This window comes from Hyperolius riggenbachi, chromosome 5 (genome assembly GCF_040937935.1).
Source record: "Hyperolius riggenbachi isolate aHypRig1 chromosome 5, aHypRig1.pri, whole genome shotgun sequence".
NCBI classification, from domain to species: domain Eukaryota; kingdom Metazoa; phylum Chordata; class Amphibia; order Anura; family Hyperoliidae; genus Hyperolius; species Hyperolius riggenbachi.
This window is the reverse complement of record NC_090650.1, coordinates 371,173,210-371,192,255: the sequence shown is the minus strand read 5'-3', so window position 1 is coordinate 371,192,255 and position 19,046 is coordinate 371,173,210. Positions and strand designations below refer to the sequence as shown.

Here is a 19,046-nt window from a genome sequence, read left to right as displayed (position 1 = left end):
GAATACTGTTTCAGCAGCCTGTAACTTTTGAACTTTGTATCAATCTCTGATTTATGTATTTTGTCATAAACTACTTATTATCTGTGCTTGAGTTTTATTTAAAGCAGATCAGAACTATACATAAGGCTTTTTTTAATCCAGTTCAGTCTTTGATGTGAAGGTCAACAGGCACCATCTGGCTGCAGTGTTTGGGACCACACCCTTGTCAGCATTTCACATGTGCTGCGGTTACACAACAGCTAAGTACCACATTGTGTCACGTCTGAATTGTGGCTGCTGCCATGGAATACAAAACTAAAAACAGAGGCGTTAGTCTACTTGAGGGGACCTAGCAGGAAACCTCATATGTAAATTCAGCCAATGTGATTCGGTGGACAGTACCCGATCGATGTTTCCAATAGGTTGTAGTAAACTACGCCCACACTATTTGTTCAATCACAACGCTTCAAGCTGTAGAGGATGCTAGGAGAACTGTTACCTATGAGGTTTCCTGCTGGTTCTCCTAAAGTAGACTAGCGGCGAACAAATACGTAAGTAGCAGGAAGCATCTTAAAGTTCAAGAGGCTTCCTGTGTCCTCCTCTACTGCAACACCAGTGCCTAGGACACTCTTTTAGTACGTACTCCCTTTCTTGCACAAGTGTGGGCGCACAGAACTGCGGGTGCAGACGCACAACGCAGCTAGTGAACGGGCAGGTTTGGCTTAGTGTGTGGGTGTGGCCATACTTACGCAGTAGCTGTGCGTTGTAGGCTCTAGCCTATGTTCAGAGGGTCTGTGCGTAGCACACTTGTGCAAGAAGGGGTCGTGCGTACTAAAAGAGGACCTCGCGCAGAGTCGGTGAGGTTGAGGAGGACCTATGAAGCCTTTGGAACATTTAGAGGCTTCCCGCTACTTAAGCAAGTATCTGTTTTTATTTTTTTTTGTTTTCTAATTCACCTCGGGCTCACTTTTAACTTGAAGAGCAGCAGGTGTCAAACTCAAATACCAAGTTGGCTGAAATCGTACACTGGGACCTAGTCGCGGGCCAACCTCCATGTCTACTGGCCACCTTCCTCCCTTATAAAGTTCCTAAGTATCTAATGGCCCTCCTCCAACCCCTATACAGTTCCCTAGTGTTTAGTGCTTCCCTGGTGTTCTAGGGCTTCATCTCCAATATAGGTTCTCTGGTGGTCTAGAGTGGGCCAAACAATGCAAAGTGGGGAAACCACTTGAGGGCCAAATTGAATGGCTCTGAGGGACAGATTTGGCCCGCGGGCCAGAGTTTGACATGTATGCTCTAGACTAAGATTGCTTTTACGTGTGTAAATGTGTGCATACTCTAGCTATTGGTCATGCTGTGAAATAACACATGCGGTGTGTTGTTACGCGCACATTATGCAGCACATGTTGTGTGAACGTACCCTTACAGACTTCACAGACCACATACAAAACAAAAGCAGTCATGTGGCAAGAGAGCTCTCTAATAAGTATCTTATCTGCAAGATGCATTACTATGTTTGCTTGAAACTCCACTTATGTTGTGTTGCCAATGTTAATTTTACTATTAAACAATCAACAGTCTCACTTGGAGTCTTTTGGGAACTATAGGACCATTCTTTTGAATTTCAGTTCAGTGTACATGGAGAATGGTTGAAAAATACATTTGTTGTTTTTGGAAGAGTGCCTTTTTAGTATATTTATAGCAATACTTGTGTAAAGTTCATTGGCTATGTCTTGTGTTTCTTGTTTTGTTTTCTTTTGGGCAATTTTTGCATTGTTTTGAAATGCAGTTTTTATACTGTAGATTCATTAAAATGTGTACAGAAATATGTTGCAGAGAGCGCACATTAATTCAGCTGCTTGGTTACTGAAGATCACGTTGTTCTGTAGCATACAGTAAAAATGTTTTAAATTATGTATATCATCTGTAATTTATATTCATGAATTCATGCACAATATAGCAAAATAGAAGGTTGAAAATGGTACCTTGTTCTGATTCCTAATCCAGGTTCAGCAGTTGACCTACCAAGTCTGTAACGATGTCTGCTCTTATTCCTCTGCCATCTGAAGCAACCCCCGAAGAGAGGAAAAGTTTTATACTCCGCTGTGGAGAGGAAAAGTTCTGGATCCTGTAGAGCATTGAGTTGATTACCTACCTGTGTGGATTTCCATAAAACATACACTGTTGGTGGGCCTTGAGGACAGAGTTGGAGAACATTGCAGCCTTCCTGGTTCTCTGTCCATGCCCTGGCTCCACTGCTGCCAAACCCCCATCCCTGTTAAGTTGAATATGTTTATGACGTAGCCTTTGGAAGTACTCCCGTACCCAGATAATTCTGTCTACTAGTAGATCTGTACTACGTATGTGTGAGTCCAGGCTCATGCACTATTGATGGGGCTAGTCAATGGAAATACTCAGGAACACAAGTGTTCTGAAGCTTTATATGGATTTCCAGAGGCTCTAAATTTAAATAGGGGACAGCAGTGGAGTGAGGGGACATCGGGAGAACCCAGAAGGCTTTTTGGGATTTAGAGCCTCCCCTTTTACATAGGTCTCTAACATTTTTTTATATTAGCATTTGCATGATTGCAGTTTCACACAGGCACCTACAATGAGAACATTTAATAAACCTAGTATATGCAGTTTCTTATGGATTTATTTAAACTAACCACTTCCCACTTAATACAGAACCCCCACAAAACTCCCCTCTATACTTGCCTCTGAGGAACCTTCTGGTTATGGTGACTGGTCCATCTTGTTGGATATTTTTGGGTAATAACAGTGGGTGATCGTTTGTCAACATAGAAATTGCTAAATGTGCAATATTTTGTTTGTGAACTACACCTTGCTCTAGACCAAAGCTTCCTTAGTCTCACCTCACTCCATTGCCATATTGGGTGGTAATAATCAGGAATGGTCAATGAGATGCAAATAATTACAAGGTGATGCAGATATTATACACATTAAGGGCCCTTTTCCACCAGCTGAATCGCAAAAACGCAAACTGCTAGCGATTTTACAATTGCTACGGTTTGCTTTTTAACATAGGAATCGCGGTAGGTCATTTCCACTACCGCGATTCGCTTTTGACGGGAACGTGAACGCGCGGCGGAGCGATATTTGCCGCGATTTTGCTATGCAGTGCATAGCATAGCAAAATCGCGGCCGCGAACGTCGGGGAATCGCCGGTTTTGCGATTCAGCAATCGCTAGCGTTCAGCGTGAACGCTAGTGACTGCAGGTGGAAAAGGGCCCTTAGGTAGCTTGAAAATGGACCAGTCAAGTCCATTAGTTGGGGAGAACACTACATCTCAGTGGCTATCCGTGGTGATAATGTGACTGCTTGCCTGCCCTGAATTTTAGGGCTCCTTGACCTGGTTGTCCCATTTCTACCCTGCACACACTCCATACTGTAGTGTAGGGAGCTTCATATACTGTGCCATTCGGTGTCCATTTATGCCATGTGCCAACTTGCTGCTTGATCCATTCCTCTCTAGCCATGAAATGTATGAAAATGATCCCACTATGTAGACCATATTCGTGGCAAAAGCACTGGTAGATATCGGAATATGGCGGAAAGATTCTACTCGGCACTTTTCTTTCCCTGGATTTTCACCACAAGAAGTAATTGAATCTGCAACCGTCCAGAACAACTATGCCAGAGACATATGGACACTGCTGGCTAATGGAATACTATTAACCAATAAGCACAATTAAACAATGATTCTCTGATATTTTGAGAAGGTTTACCGAAAAATAAATGGTAGGGGGGAAAAAATAAATCAATACATTTCAAAGTGAGAAGTTAAGCCACAGCGAAAAGAGGTCTGCTCAGGGCTGGTGAAAGCTGCAGCATAGAATCTACGCTGCATCAGAGAGAGAGAGAGACGCAGCGCAGATTCTATCTACTGCACTCTTGAGCCGGATAAGTACAGCAAACAAAAAAGTAATGTATATTTTGTTTATGGACATAATGTTTGTATGTATAAAAAATTGTAACGCGAGTTGTGTGTATGTAGGAGACTGCCTGTAATTGTAGTTGAGGAAATGGAGTGCACAAAGCAAATACCACAGGTCAAAATAGGGGGGCGTAGGATTTAATGTGATATTTGTGCCAGAGTAAATTTTATTAGTGCTTAATACAGCACAGCGATTTTAAGCGTCTTGGCTGCAGATGAATCCATTTCAGCCTGGATGTGCCTTTCCCTTTTATAGAGTGCAGTTTGCTGTAAATAATACAGTTTCAGTTATATGGCATTTACTGTTAATAAGCCATAACATTAGATAGGAGTTTGAGAGGCAAAGTGTTGCCAACTGCGGTGGTGGGTTTATTAGCAGAGCTCGTTTTAATTAAATTTTGTTTTACGTCGGCTAATAAGTTTTAGGAAATCTCAGGCCAGGCTGAGTTTAAACCTGCTTTGCGTGTCGGTGACTTTTTCATTGGAAAATTTCCACTCCTGTTAGCTACATTTTCATAAGAAAACAAACTTTGATTAGAACAAGTATTGCAAGAAAGCATTTTTAATAATTTTACTACAGTGAACATGTTTGTTTTAATGCTCAAATAACCTAACCTGGGGTGTAAGGAAGCGCTAAGCTGCCAACTAATGGCCAGACTGTGTACAAGAAACAACCTACCACTCTACAATTGTAGCAAAATTGGAAAACTTTATTGGCACTCTGTGCCAGGGCTGTGGACCCGATCAATTTTGGGTACCTGGAGTCTGAGCCTGTGCTTTCATAAACTGGGGAGATGGAGTCGGATGATTTTTCTACCGACTCCTATTGTGGTTTACCTTCTTAAAACAGAAAGTATTTGTGATAATTCAGATTTAAGTGTAACTTTAGTTACCCACAATGCCCCACTACTAAATATGTAAATGATCTCTTTATGCCCCTGTAATCAGGCTTACATCCAGAAAAGCTGGTGTTTAGCAAGCCTATAGCTTTACATTTTACAGAGTCACATCAACCTAACATGCAGACAGCCTGTTTCGGACTGTTGGTCCTCCTTAGTGCATGGCAGGGATTGAGATGGCTCTATAGGATAGGGGTTTGGACCAGGACAACAGAATACCTAAGCAGCTCAACCCAAGCAGCTCAGGGTGACCCAAAACCACCAGGAAAGTATAGGGGACCAAATGACCGGAAAGCCCTCCTACTAACGAAGAAATGCTTAGTGTAGTTTGCCTTCTTAAAACAAGGTATTTGCAATAATTCAGATTTAAGTGAGCGACTAGGGTCTCCCACAATGCATCACTGCTGAATATGCATGTTCTCTTTATGCCCCTGCAGCCAGGCTTACATACAGAACCGCTGGTGTATAGCAAGTCTATAACTTTACATTTTACAGAGCCACATTGCTTTTGTAGTAGGAGGGCTTTTCGGTCTCTTTTGGTCCCCTTTACTTTCCTAGCGGTTTTGGGTTACTCCGAGCTGCTTGGGTTTTCTGTTGTACCAACACCACAGCCCTGCTCTGTGCAGGGAGTTTTAGGAGAAAAAGTGAATTGCATATGGGCCACTATGTCTATTGCAGTTCTCACACCTTATAACTAGAGATGGCTTGAACCTCCGATTTTGGATTCGCGAACATCCGCAAAAGTTCGGGTTCGCACAAACTTTTCGAACTGCAATAGACTTCAATGGGCAGGCAAACTTCCAAAGCTTCAAACACTGTTTCTGGCCACTAAAGTGATGGAAAAGATGTTTCAATGGGTCTATCACCTGGAGGGGGTCAGTGACTATAAGAGGAAAAAAACATTTTCAAAAAGACCTTATACTTTTTGAGAAAATTGATTTTAAAAGTTCAAAGAAAAAAAACTTTACATTTAAATGCCAGTAAATGACAGCTCGTGGGAAACAATTCCCGCCGACTTTAGCCGTTATTAGCGAAGACCCCTTACATCCTAGCAACACCAAATTTGCAGGAAATGTTAAAAAGATAGTGGGAAACGATATTTAAAAAAAAATTGTTTTGTTTTTATTTAAGTTTTTTTTTATGTGCTCAGTGTGTGAATTTTCCCCCAAAAAATGACGTGTGGTCTCCCCTGCTGAGCTCTTTGTAACCCCTTGTCTCCCATGCAGGCTGGGATAGCCAGAATGTGGAGCCCTGGCCACGTGGGGCTTCGCACCCTGAGCTATACCAGCTAGCATGATCCATGGAATGGGGGGAGGGGTGGCCAAGCCTTCCCCCTCTCCCCCCGAGCCCTTGTCCAATCCATGGCAAGGGGCTCTTCTCCACCTCCGGTGCCCCAGGAGGAGGTGGGGACAACGACTCCCTGGGGGGGGGGGGGGGGTTCATGGTGGCATCTGGGAGTCCGTTTTAAGAAGGGGACCCCAGATGCCCACCCCCTCCCAGGAGAAATAAGTATAGTGCAAAGTACCCCTTACCCATTTTCGCAAAGGGTTAAACGAAACAAAAACACAACCATTAAAGTCCTTTAATGTTCTTAATTAACCAGAAATACCTGTACCTTTAAAAAAAAAAAAAGTTCCCACGCCAATATCCTCCATCTTGCGATCTTCAATTAAGTTGATTGAAGATCTCCGCCGCCCCCACATAGCTTAGAATGCGTCCTGCAGACGCATAGCGCTGGCTCCCGCTGTCCTCCCCGCCTCCTCCTCACCTGTCACCCTCACCTAGGCTGGCACCTGGTGCAGCCGTGGGTGCACCGGGTAGCAGCCTAGGTGAGGGTGACAGGTGAAGGCAGGTGGGGAGAGATGGTGGCAGCCGGCAGCTACGCGTCCGCACAGGACTTATTCTAAGCTACATTATACTAACCGGTTCATGAATGATCCGGTTCTTTTTAATGAGTTGAATCGAATGAATCGGTTCAGAGCTGATTCATTCAATTCAAGTCATTCATGAACCGGTTAGTATAGCTTAGAATGCGTCCTTTGCGGACGCATAGCTGCCAGCTCACGCTGTCTCTCCCCACCTTCCTTCACCTAGGCTGACCCCAGGTGCCAGCCTAGGTGAGGTGGTGGGGAGGACAGCGGGAGCCGGTGCTATGCGTCTGCAGGACGCATTCTAAGCTATGTGGGCGTGGCTGAGATTTTTAATCAACTTAATTGAAGATCGCAAGATGGAGGATATTGGCGTGGGAACGTTTTTTTTTTTTTTTTTTTAAAGGTACAGGTATTTCTGGTTAATTAAGAACATTAAAGAACCTTTTTTGTGGTTGTTTTTATTTCATTTAACCCTTTGTGTAAATAAATAAATCATTTCTCCTGGGAGGGGGGTGGGAATCAGAGGTCCCCTTCTTAAAGGGGACTCCCAGATGCCACCATGAACACCCCTCCCCCCAGGGAGTCGTTGACCCAACTTCCTCCTGGGGCACTGGAGGTCTCTGGTGTTTGCTGTAAAGTGATTCTACTGTATATGCAACAGTATAACATTAACATTGCGAATCTAGTCATTAACCAGCTGAGCGGTCTGGACGAGCTCAGCTCGTCCAACACCGCCAGCGGCTGCCGCTCAGGCCCTGCTGGGCCGATTTTAATGAAATAAAAAGCAGCACACGCAGCCGGCACTTTGCCAGCCGCGTGTGCTGCCTGATCGCCGCCGCTCTGCGGCGATTCGCCGCGAGCTGCGGCGAAAGAGGGTCCCCCCAGCCGCCTGAGCCCAGCGTAGCCGGAACAAAAAGTTCCGGCCAGCGCTAAGGGCTGGATCGGAGGCGGCTGACGTCAGGACGTCGGCTGACGTCGATGACGTCACTCCGCTCGTCGCTATGGCGACGATATAAGCAAAACAAGGAAGGCCGCTCATTGCGGCCTTCCTTGTTTATTCTGGGCGCCGGAGGCGATCGGAAGATCGCCTCCGGAGCGCCCTCTAGTGGGCTTTCATGCAGCCAACTTTCAGTTGGCTGCATGAAATAGTTTTTTTTTTTATTTAAAAAAAACCCTCCCGCAGCCACCCTGGCGATTTAATCAGAACGCCAGGGTGGTTAAAAGACCATTATCGCGAAAATTATAAAATTTAAAATACATGTAAACACAATACAAATACGAAGTACATTTCCTCCAGAGTAAAATGAGACCTAAATGACTTTTCTTCTATGTTGCTGTCACTTACAGTAGGTAATAGAAATCTTTCAGAACCGACAGGTTTGGACTAGCCCATCTCCTCATGGGGGATTCTCAGGGTTTTCGTTATTTTCAAAAGCACTTAGTGAATGGCAGTTGCTCAGTCCAACTGCCAAAAAAAGTGTGCAGGGAGGCTGGCCAGCATGTTTGTATAAATTATTTTCAGGGGGTGTCTTTATAAAGAGTAAAGGCCATGCTGCGAATACCCCATGAAGAGATGGACTAGCCCAAGACCTGTCGGTTCTGTCCTACTACTAGCTGTAAGTAACAGCAACATAGGAAAAAAAGGTCATTGATGGCTCATTTTACTCTGGAAGAAACTTACTTCTGTATGTGTTAAAAACGTATTTTACATTGTATGATTTTTGTGATAGTGGTCCTTTAAAGGTATTACCTGAGTCTACATTGGTTGGTTTGATATCAGCACATCTATGCCACCACTAGGACTGGACCAAACCTCATTGCTGTATAAGGTTTTGAAATTCTCTGCTGCCTGTAAGCTGAGCTGGAAAGATTCCAGTATCCTTACATTAGGAAAAGACTGATGCTGCATTGATTTATGTTAATGGTATTCTATGACAAATGTGAAATTACCCTTTACATAAGAAAGGTGATTTCACAGGAAAATGTAGAGCAAGCTGTACAACAGAAAGCACCATTAATATACAGAAATAATAGACCGCAGGATATAGCCAGTAACCTACCGAGTGTGCTACCGATTGCTGCATTTTGTTTGGCTTCCATTTGTCATACACAGCAATGCAGCAATTTAAAACAGTCAATTCTGCTGTAAAGTGATCCCGTGGCTCCTACATAGATATATCTATATTGGCACTGTTCTATTGCCCCATTTACGTCTGAATGGACAGACATTGCAGAAATTGATGAGACGTCTGACTCCAGCCTTTGTCCTGTAGGACATCTTAAATGGCAGCTCTGCAAACATTAATCAAACCTATCTGATGTGTATGACAGACCCAAAGTCCTTCCGAACTGAATGCATCTGGATGGCTTGCCTGATAGTAAAGCAGGTTTATTGACAGTGCTCTGTACACATGCTGTTGTGTTAGCGCAGTTTTATTACAATTAAATGACTGAATTCAAATCTTCAAGCTGAAATCCAGGTAAAAGTTAGAAAAAAATATTTTCATTTTAATGTCTTTTAAAAATGAATGTAGCAATTTCTTACTAAAACCATAGTACTTCACCTGCACTTCACCTACGCTGGGAAGGTGTGAACCAAGGCCAGATTTATTCTTTCCATAGGGAATCAAGTGCCTCTTTTTTTCCTGGTTTCTAGCAATAGGATCAGCCATGTTCTCCCCTCCCCTTCTATCTGCCCATTATTTATCCAGGGGAAGGTGTGAAGATAGCATCTGCTACTTCTCTAAACTCTTTAAAGTATAGTCCTAGCTCCTCCACCCTCCCTGCTGATGAAACGTTTTTGTTTGCTCTCTGCTAATGTGTGCAATTAAATAATTACAGCAGTCCTTATCTGCCTGAAATTTCTGCCATGGTGCATGCCACGGAAGTAGGGTACAAGGTCTCTGCTAAACTTTTAAATATAAAAAGAAGGGGTACCTTTTTTTAAGAATAAGCCATGTTATTGGCATGCATTTTTAATGTGCAATTGAGTGCTAAAAATGGTTCTTGTTTCACTTAACCTATTTTGGTTCCTGGACGTAGAAACTACGTCCAGGAACCATGCGCGCTACCGCGGCCAATCGCGCGTGTGCACACGCACTCCCGGCCGCGGATTCGGTAGCCACGGAATCAATGTATCGGGCTATGGTGCCCGATCACTGATTCCTCTCCCCTGCTGAAAAAGCGACAGCTTCTCTCGGAAGCTGTGCTTTTTCTGGCTGTTCCCACCCCGATGCGTCACTCTAAGCGTGTGTTACGCTTAGAGTGACATCATGTAAACAAACTCATGGCGGCCATCTTGTGGCCAAAAAGTAATACTACAACTGAATGTAAAAAAAAAAAAAAAAATTAACACACATTTACATTATAAATCTATTGTTTACCTCCCAAAACTACCCAATAAAAATGTTTACTATAAAAAAAAACATATAAATATTTACCTAAGGATCTAAACTTTTTAAATATCAATGTAAAGATGAAATATCGCTATATTTTTTTTTATTTTAAACTTGTTAATAGTGATAGATGCAAAATGGAAAAAATGCACCTTTATTTCCAAATAAAATATTGTCGCCATACATTGTGATAGGGACATAATTTTAATGGTGTAATAACCCGGACATATGGGCAAATACAATACGTAAGTTTTAATTATGGAGGCATGTATTATTTTAAAACTATAATGGCTGAAAACTGAGAAATAATTAATTTTTCCATTTTTTTCTTATTCTTCCTGTTAAAATGCATTTACAGTAAAGTGGCTCTTAGCAAAATTGTCCCCCCCCAAAGAAAGCCTAATTGGTGGCGGAAAAAACAAGATATAGATAAGTTCATTGTGATAAGTAGTGATAAAGTTATAGGCTAATGAATGGGAGGTGAACATTTCTCACGTGAAAACGACGGAACCTGAATTGGTTAAAGGCTAACTTTTCTTCTAAGGCTCTCCTTTCAGCCTTGTCCCCAACCATGTGCAGTAGCATTTCTTTGTGTTTGTTTAACCTGCTCATGATACATGTCACATGACCTGAATCGAGAGGGGAAGGTATGCCGTAAAGAGCATGTGGCTGCCAGGAAGAACTGCGGAGAACCAATGCAGCACAGGAAAAGGTAAATATTGCACTGCTACTCTGCAGAAGGGGGAGGAGAAGAGGCACCCCCAAACCTCCAGGCCCCTTTGCGGTTGTCAGCTAAACGGGCTAAAGAATAAAGCACAGTGCTCTCAACCTAATAAGATAGGGTTGATTGCAGAAGAAAATAGTAGAACAAACAGAGCCAGTTCTAGATTTTCTCCTGCCTGAAGCAAACTTTGGAGGATGCGCTGCTACTGATCAAGTGCAGTGATTGGCCCAATGGCCAACGGTGCTGTGGTTCGCCTGCAAAACCACCTATACCAGTTAGCCAAAAGAGCAGTGGGTGGCTGTGATTGGCCGACGTGATGCCAAACTGATGGGTCTTGACAGGTGACTCCCACCTTCCAACCAAATCCAACCCAGGTCCCCTGAGACGGTTGCCAGGCTTGATCCAATCCCCCCACTGGCACACATTATCATTAGGTGTCAAACATATGTCCCCTAAAAAAACATTTTTTGGACTCCCATTATTCACCCCCTACTTTTCCTATACAGAGTAAACACACAGCATCCCCACTGTCATGGGTCATCATACCTGGAGGGAGGAGGAGCACCTTGGGGGCCCACACAGGCTCTGGGGACCTGGAGCAATTGCCCCATTTGCCTCTATGGAAGCACCAGCCCTGTTTAAGTCAGAAGAAGATTGCCATCTATTTTGTATATTGGGCCTACAGTGGGGAAGACAAAATGAGTTGCACAGTTTTCATTTGTTTCCCATTCTTTTGGTGTAGTGTTGTTTTCAGTTATGTATATATGATTATTCCAATGTTACTAATGTTTTGGCTATAAATCCATGTTTGTTTCTGCTTATTGTATTTTAATTTTCCCAATGAAACTAACACTTTAAGCAGTATAATCTGAACTTCAGTTTTTGATTTTTTTCATTGACTAGTGGAACGTGGCAAATTACTGTAACAGACCACCAGCATTTTGTGAAGTCTAGCATCCATACAGCTGCCAGTAATGGCCGCTGACGCCAGCACTTGGCAAGCACGCACTCTTGGAAGTTTTATTAATTTCATGATTCAGAAATCGGTGCTGGTATTACCATATGCAGGGCCTGTGAGCCTGCTTCTGCAGGAATGGGCACAATTCATTAACGATTATCGCTATTGTTTATATCAATTGGTATCTCGCCTGGAAACTTTATAAACTGTACCTCATGACTTGTTTACCCTTTATAATATAAAAAAGTGAGAGGGAGAGACATATTAACTGAACTGACTAAGTATGACCTGGGACCCACTAGCAGCTGTTTTCTAAACGCTTGTGATTTGAAAAGCTGTTGCTAATGCATTGCTATGGGGGATTTTTTTTTTTTAAATCGCATCCCTCGGGTGGGTTCACACCCATAGCATTACATTAGCAAGAGCTTTTCAAATCACAAGCACTTAGAAAAGGCTTAGATAAGTGCTGCTAGTGGGTTCCATGCCTTCTAGTGATTGGTTATTGAAATGCTAAAAACTCTGGCTTGTATGCAAATATAAAGCCTTGTACACACCTACAAGGACATCGCTTGCGGAGATCAGGATTCTTTCTCAGGAGATCAGGTGGATGTACAAACAGCATCTGGTGCTATGGGCATAGCCAGCCTTTGACCTGAGCGACCGGAGCGGTCGCTCAGGGCGCCGGCTTCCAAAGGGGCGCCTATAGCTGGTTGCCTATACTGAGGACACCTACTCCTGATTTCCTATACTGGGGGCACCTATAGCTGGCTACCTATACTGGAGGCACCTAAGCCTGGCTACCTATGGGGGCGATGGAGATCTTCAACTGACTTCCTATACTGGGGGCACCTATGCTTCGCAACCTATATTGAGGGCACCTACACATGAGATCCTATACTGGGAGCACCTATACTTGGCTACCTACCTATACTGAGTCTGAGGGCATTTTTGGGGGGGAGGGCGCACTGTGGCTATAACGCATGGTGGAAATTGTAAGTGCTGTGCTATCATTCTAAATGGGGATGGGTTCTAGACTTCATTTTTAAGTGTCTTCAGGATAATGGACTCTTTCTATCCATTCGTGATTATTCATAGTATTTTTTCTATTATACATATGTGACGTGTCACGGAGATCTGAGCATTTGTGTCGCAAAGTCAAAAAGATTGGGAACCACTGTCCTAGGAGATATCTCAGGAGAAAAGGTGAATTACATATGGGCCTGTGTGTGTGTGTGTGTGTGTGTGTGTGTGTGTGTGTGTGTGTGTGTGTGTGTGTGTGTGCATGCATGCATGTGGGAAGAGGATTAAGGGGGGGGTGTCACAAAAATCAGGTTTTGCTCAGGGCGCTGTGGAACCTAAGGCCGGCCCTGGCTATGGGAAGGGGAACACGTGGCACACAATGGAGTGACTTCCAATGGGCTGGTTGAGTAGGTGAATGAACAATGCGCTCTGGGTCAGTTGGCTGTCGGACTTCACTAAACATCTGGCACACTAGATCTTTAGGTGACGTTATGTGGCGCCTTAATCCAATGGGTGTCTTTAAAAGATACATGAGGCCTTGCTACAGATTTGCTTTAAAGCAGCCCTGAACTCAGAATTTCCTCTCTGCTCCAAAAGATACGCCACAGCATAATAACCTTTACGGAAACACATTTCTTTGTTACAGATGATACAAGTCCTGCAATAAATCTGCAGTGTGTCTACTTCCTGCTTTCCTGGAAGCAGACATATTGTTAACATCCTGTGCTTTCAAATGAGCTTATCTGCCTTCAGGTGCCCCAGCTGAGAGATCAAATTAAAACTTTTGATTTGACACAAAGGAGGGGAATTAGACAGGCTAATCTCTCTAAATACATACAAGGGTGCATTTCTCTAAGTTTTCCTTCTGTCCTGTGCAAGAGTTCAGGTCCACTGTAAATGGCAGACAACACTGCTTTTATAGCCATGTCTTTTTGTAAAGACCATTCTTTACACATCACTGTAGCCTCTTATAGTTTTAATAATGGCTCTGCTGGTGAATAACTAGTGTTGTTAAAAAGGTAATAAAAATGGTAGCCTTCATATCACTCTCACCTTGGGTTCACTTTAAGGCTGTTTTTAGACATGTGCACTGCAACGATCCCGAGGTAGGAGAGCCAGCCACGCGGTGACCGTACCACATGAAACCACACTTCATATGACGCTGCAACAGAGTGCGCCAACAGGGTCATATGCATAGGCCCGCCCCCATTCAGTGATGTACTCCCTGCTGTACACATGCTGAACATGAAAGTATGTCACAGGGATTCCTTGGCGGTCTGCGCATGCACTCTGCCATGTTATCTAATGTGAGTGTAACAATCGCTGGAGAGGCAGATGCAGTGAACAGCGCTACCACCGCAGCTGCCTCCAGCTCCCTCTCTAGCAATCTATCCGTGCCTCGGGCGTCTAGCACGCCGAGGACGGGTCTGTCAGCTGCACATAGGGTCGCATTGTCGCATGTGCGCGCGCGTGCACAGACAGGACCTTTATGCGGGGAGGAGGCGCGTCAGCTGACCGGCCGGTCGGCTGACGTCAGAGGAGACGCTCGCCGCTCCTCATTGGCTGATAGGAGGGGTCTCCTCTGCTTCATAAGCCTAGCTGAAGCACTTGCAACTTGTCTGCTGTTGCGAATACTTCGTGTTAGCGCTCAGACCTTAGATAGTTTCGGTGTGCTTTGATCCGGGAGGAAACCGGGGATTTCACACAAGATAGCGATTGTTTGATAGCTTAATTATCTAACTTGGTTAGACTGTATATTGTCTGTGTATGACTCTGGCTCATTCTGACTACTCTTCCGCTCAGTGATTCTGTCCTCTGCCCATCTTATCTTGCTGCCGACTCTGCCTATTAAACCTTCTTGCCTTTGCTTCTTATTTTGTACTGTATCTGTCTGTCTGTTGCCAACCCGATTAGTCTGACCACTCTACTCTCACCAGAGGGCCCTGGCTCTGGTGAGGGGCTCTGTACTATTAGGGCCCCACCAGCTCCTCTGGTGAGGTATTGCTAACATATCAGTACTACTGTTGCACCAAGCACTATACTTTGCTAGTAGCTATCATATCAGCTGTCTAGTATACTTGTATTATTGGTGATTCTGCAGATCACCATATAATCAGGTATATATCTGTATTATTGGTGATACTGCAGATCACCTAATGATCAGAACTCTGTTTATTGCTGGCACAAATTGTTACAGAGAGGAGAAAAAGTGCACAGGACCCAGACTGTGGCCTCCAGGAGTGCAGCCAGCCAGGTAACAGACTGTCTAGCAGCAAATCATGTAAAGTGGCAACTCACAGCCAGGTAAAAAGACCAAATTTATTCAAAAATTATTAAAAATCACAATTTACAACATCTGCAGTGGAGATAAAGGTCGGTACGAATGAGGAGAGGTCGATAGCCATTTTGGACCTCAGTATGTGGTGCTGCATCAATAAAACTTCATCTATGTGAACAGGATATGTGAGGGAGCAGGCAGGCTTTGTTTTCTGACTGAGCATCCCAGAGCTGAAACCGATTCCTTGGTAGCTTGGCCAACACGTCACATAAAATGTAAAGAGAAAGGGCACATAGCGTAATCCAATACTCATATATTGCCCATCACCATTCAAAGTAACTTTGAATACCACCTCGTGCAGGATCACACTCCCCCCAATGCTCCCGCACTCACCCAGTCAGCCTCCAACCAATCCGGAGGTCTGGATATAAGGCATAGACAGGGGATGTGGCAAATCTAACTTCCACTTACAGGGTAGTCTAAAACTTAACGCCAGATAGTGTAAAACCTTTTAATATCTTTAAAACAAAAGAGTATTGCACTCACAAGCGTAGATGGTCATATAGCGTATAGTACATGCGTAGTCTGCGGTCCCGGGTAGCCGCTCACGCACACGCCGCCTCAGACCCTCACGATCTGCTGCATCCTCGTACTGCCGGTCACGTGACATAGCTCCGCCCTCCGCCGGGCGGAGCTACGTCATTGTTTTACCTTATAATTCTCCTGCAGTATGACTGTTCATGCATGCCTCAGTCAAGGGACTTGTATATGTAATACACAAAGATCAAAACACTCACTATTTATTATATGCAAATCTTCTTGCTCTTTTATTGCAAAAGACATCCACAAAGTGAACATTAGTGTTAGACAGGTGCCACCCAATTGCAACAGATAAGTGTCACAGTCCCACTGTCTATCAAATGCCCGGCAGCAACTCCGTTCAGGTAGATCTCAAATAGCTAGTGTCCATATTCCACCACAGTCCCAGAATACAAGTGTCTCAAATCATGGCGTCAGACACCGGCTGAGAGCTGTTTCGGGCATAGCCCGTCTTCAAGCCAAAACATGTGCAGTGGGCACAATTAAAAAAAAAAAAAAAGAAGAATGTAGGGAACCAGATATGATCTGGTTGAAGTCACCAAACAGGCTATTGTGAGTTACGGGATTCTTTGATAGCCCTAGATAAGATGTTTTCAGAGTTAAACAGAATCTATACTTTAAAGGCTCGTACACACGCTGTACTAAAGGCAACGACGGGTCCGTCGTCACCTCCCGCTGGGCGGGTTTTCAGCAGACAGTACAGCGTGTGTACAATCTGCCGGGCGGATCGCTCAGAAACAGCCTTATCAGTCTGCAGACAGACTGTACACACGCCGGACTGTCGCTGGAACGCCCGCCCAGCGGGAGGTTACGACGGGCCCGTCGTTCCTACAATTCAAGCATGTATGGGCCTTAAGGTCCCATCACACTTGTTACTTGTTGTTGCGATGTAATTGTCCTTCAGTCACAGCGCAATGGTCCTGAAAGGTTGCCCCACACATTAATGACGGGGTATGGCCAAACGACGGGGTACAGCCATACAATGAGACATGCGGAAATGTGTGCACATCATACTGTTGATGCACTGCATGTGATATGTTGCATCGTCGGTAGTTGTGATGCAGCGTTTTTGTGTGATGGGATGCAACGGCCGAAGTGTGAAGGGGACCTTTTTAAACCTTTTTCTTTCAGGATATAATAGTGGACTACGCATGGATCCACTACAGGTTCACATGACACAGCCCACATCTGTCCCTTTCAACAGGGCCAGTTCTAGCTTCAATGGAGCCCTGGGGCAAAAGTAACTTGGCCTTAGGCCTCTCCCCTAGCACAGCCCCCCACCACAGCCCCCCCCCCCCCCCCCCAGCAAATTTACCACCCCGGGCCCCCGAGCTAGTTGCCAGGCAGCATCCATCCCTCCCCCCAGTCACACTATATCATTCGGTGTCCATCATATGTCCACAAAAGCATTGGTGGGGTCCCCATTATTCCCCTTTTCTTTTAGTCTACAAGTGCAGAGTGTGCTCATAGCAGAGTCTCATATAATCCAGGCAGGACACAGGAGGCGGCACCGTGCTCTATGCTCCGGACTTCAGCTCTTCCTCATTGCCTGCAGGCATGAATAGGGTCACTGTCACGGAATAGCCGTGAGAAACGCAGGTGAATCTAGAGAATTCACAGTCGCTTTCCTGATCGCTCCCTGTCGGATCTGAGCAGTCGTGCAAGTGATCCGAAAATGACATTTTGTGTTATTTTAAATCCAAAGATATGTTCCCCTGTGAGCCAGAGCAGTCCCCTCACCCCTCCGGAATGTCGCACGTGGCTGGACTCCCTGCCGGGCCCAGCTCATTCCCCCTACAGCAGATGTCCCCATGAAAAGGACCAGGAAACTGGCTCCACAGGGGGGCCATAGAAAGCCAGCCGATCCGGCACCGAGCATGGGCCATAAGGAAAGCATGGGTGATATGATTTCCTGTCGGCATACGAAAACCGTATGTCGCACAGCTATAAAATTCATATCGTCTTGTCCGGTAAAATCTGGCCATCGTGCTGATATGAAATTCCTTGGGATAGACCGTCCGGTTATCGAGATATGAATCTTCTCAGGAGCCTGACCCGCTGGCTTAGCCGTGTCTGATGTCATATTAATCTGTATTTTCCAACAAGTCTGAAGCTGTTACCCCCCTAAATATAACGTGTATGGTTCAGGAGTTACAGCATTTCATAAGTTTAGCCCTAAAATCTCTCAGAGGGAATGAACTGTCATTGGTGGGTGACTCAGATGGGCCGGCATTGCCACACCCCCAAACCAGCTTCATCAAAAGCACCTGGCCAGCAGGAGGGCATCATTCCTCCCTTTACCATCTTCATGACAAGCTGCTGCCAGCCAGAGGACATAGGGCTGGTGGCCATTTTGCTGACCCATCTGAACAAAGAACTCTAAGAACTTGAAACCGTTTTGCTTGAACTTGATTGGAAACCAGAACTCTGATTTTTCCCACAAAAAGGACATCTTTCCAGGAACTAAGTATTTTTCTCCCTTCTTTTATTTTTCATTCTGGCTATTACTGTTTCAATAATTGTTGATTTTAATAATTGTCTGTATATATTAATTATTTATATTGCTGTGAATAAAGACTTCCTCCAAGTCATTCACTGTTCCGCTATCCTGCTTATCAGCACACACAGAACTGATCCCGGGTCTCTGAAGATACGCTACTGTTTGTTTGTTGTTGGCTAGACAGAATATCGTGTGTTTAACCGTTTTATTCGCAGGACCAGTCAGTCAGTAAATCGGGTCCACTGGCCCATACCAGTGGTGGTGGCAAATCCCCTGGAATCGTGTGTACGCTGTAATCACCCGTGTCTCACAGGCTCCCTTCTGAGTTGTCTGCGGCCAATTCTTAACGGTTCCTGCGCATTGACTGCGACCAGAGTTCGCACGATCTGTGCGCTGGCACCGTTTAGAAGGCTAAGTGCGGTCAGCCACTGAGGGCTCCTGTGACAGTGTTAGGCAGCGGTTGGGACCTGTGTTGTGCTGAAAGTATCTACGATAGCGCTAGCGCTATCGAGAAACGAACTAATTCGTTGGTGTAGCTGGAAGGCAATATATTTTTTATATATACAGAGAGACTGTGTAGCCAGTACCCCTTCCCCAAAGTTTTATTTTATTTGGCATGGAAATGTCCGGGAACTACCAGAACATGTGCCTAGCAGACCTGGAAAATCTTTGCGAAGAGAGGGGCATTGGCATCCTCCGCAAGACAAAACGGGACCTGATAGCCGACTTGTCCAGATGGGATACCCAGCAACTGCGGGAGCCGGGAGTGTCCGCTGAGGTGGATACCAGCCCATCTGACAATCGAGGGGAACCAGAGACTGAGACTCCGGACCGTACAGAGGTTGTGCATCCTGAGGGCCCTGC

The 19,046-nt window shown here is 44.9% G+C and overlaps 1 protein-coding gene across 4 annotated transcripts in view; it reads left to right on the top strand.

The window, feature by feature from the left end:
- SNX16 (sorting nexin 16) overlaps positions 1-2,621 on the top strand; it is an 81,227-nt gene extending 78,606 nt beyond the window's left edge. For all 4 annotated transcript variants that reach the window (XM_068237566.1, XM_068237563.1, XM_068237567.1 and 1 more), the window contains exon 9: positions 1,987-2,621. In XM_068237566.1, coding sequence (XP_068093667.1) covers positions 1,987-2,046 — 60 coding nt within the window. In that variant the 3' untranslated portion in view covers positions 2,047-2,621. The remainder of the gene's footprint in view (positions 1-1,986) is intronic.
- The last annotated feature ends 16,425 nt before the right edge of the window (positions 2,622-19,046 follow it).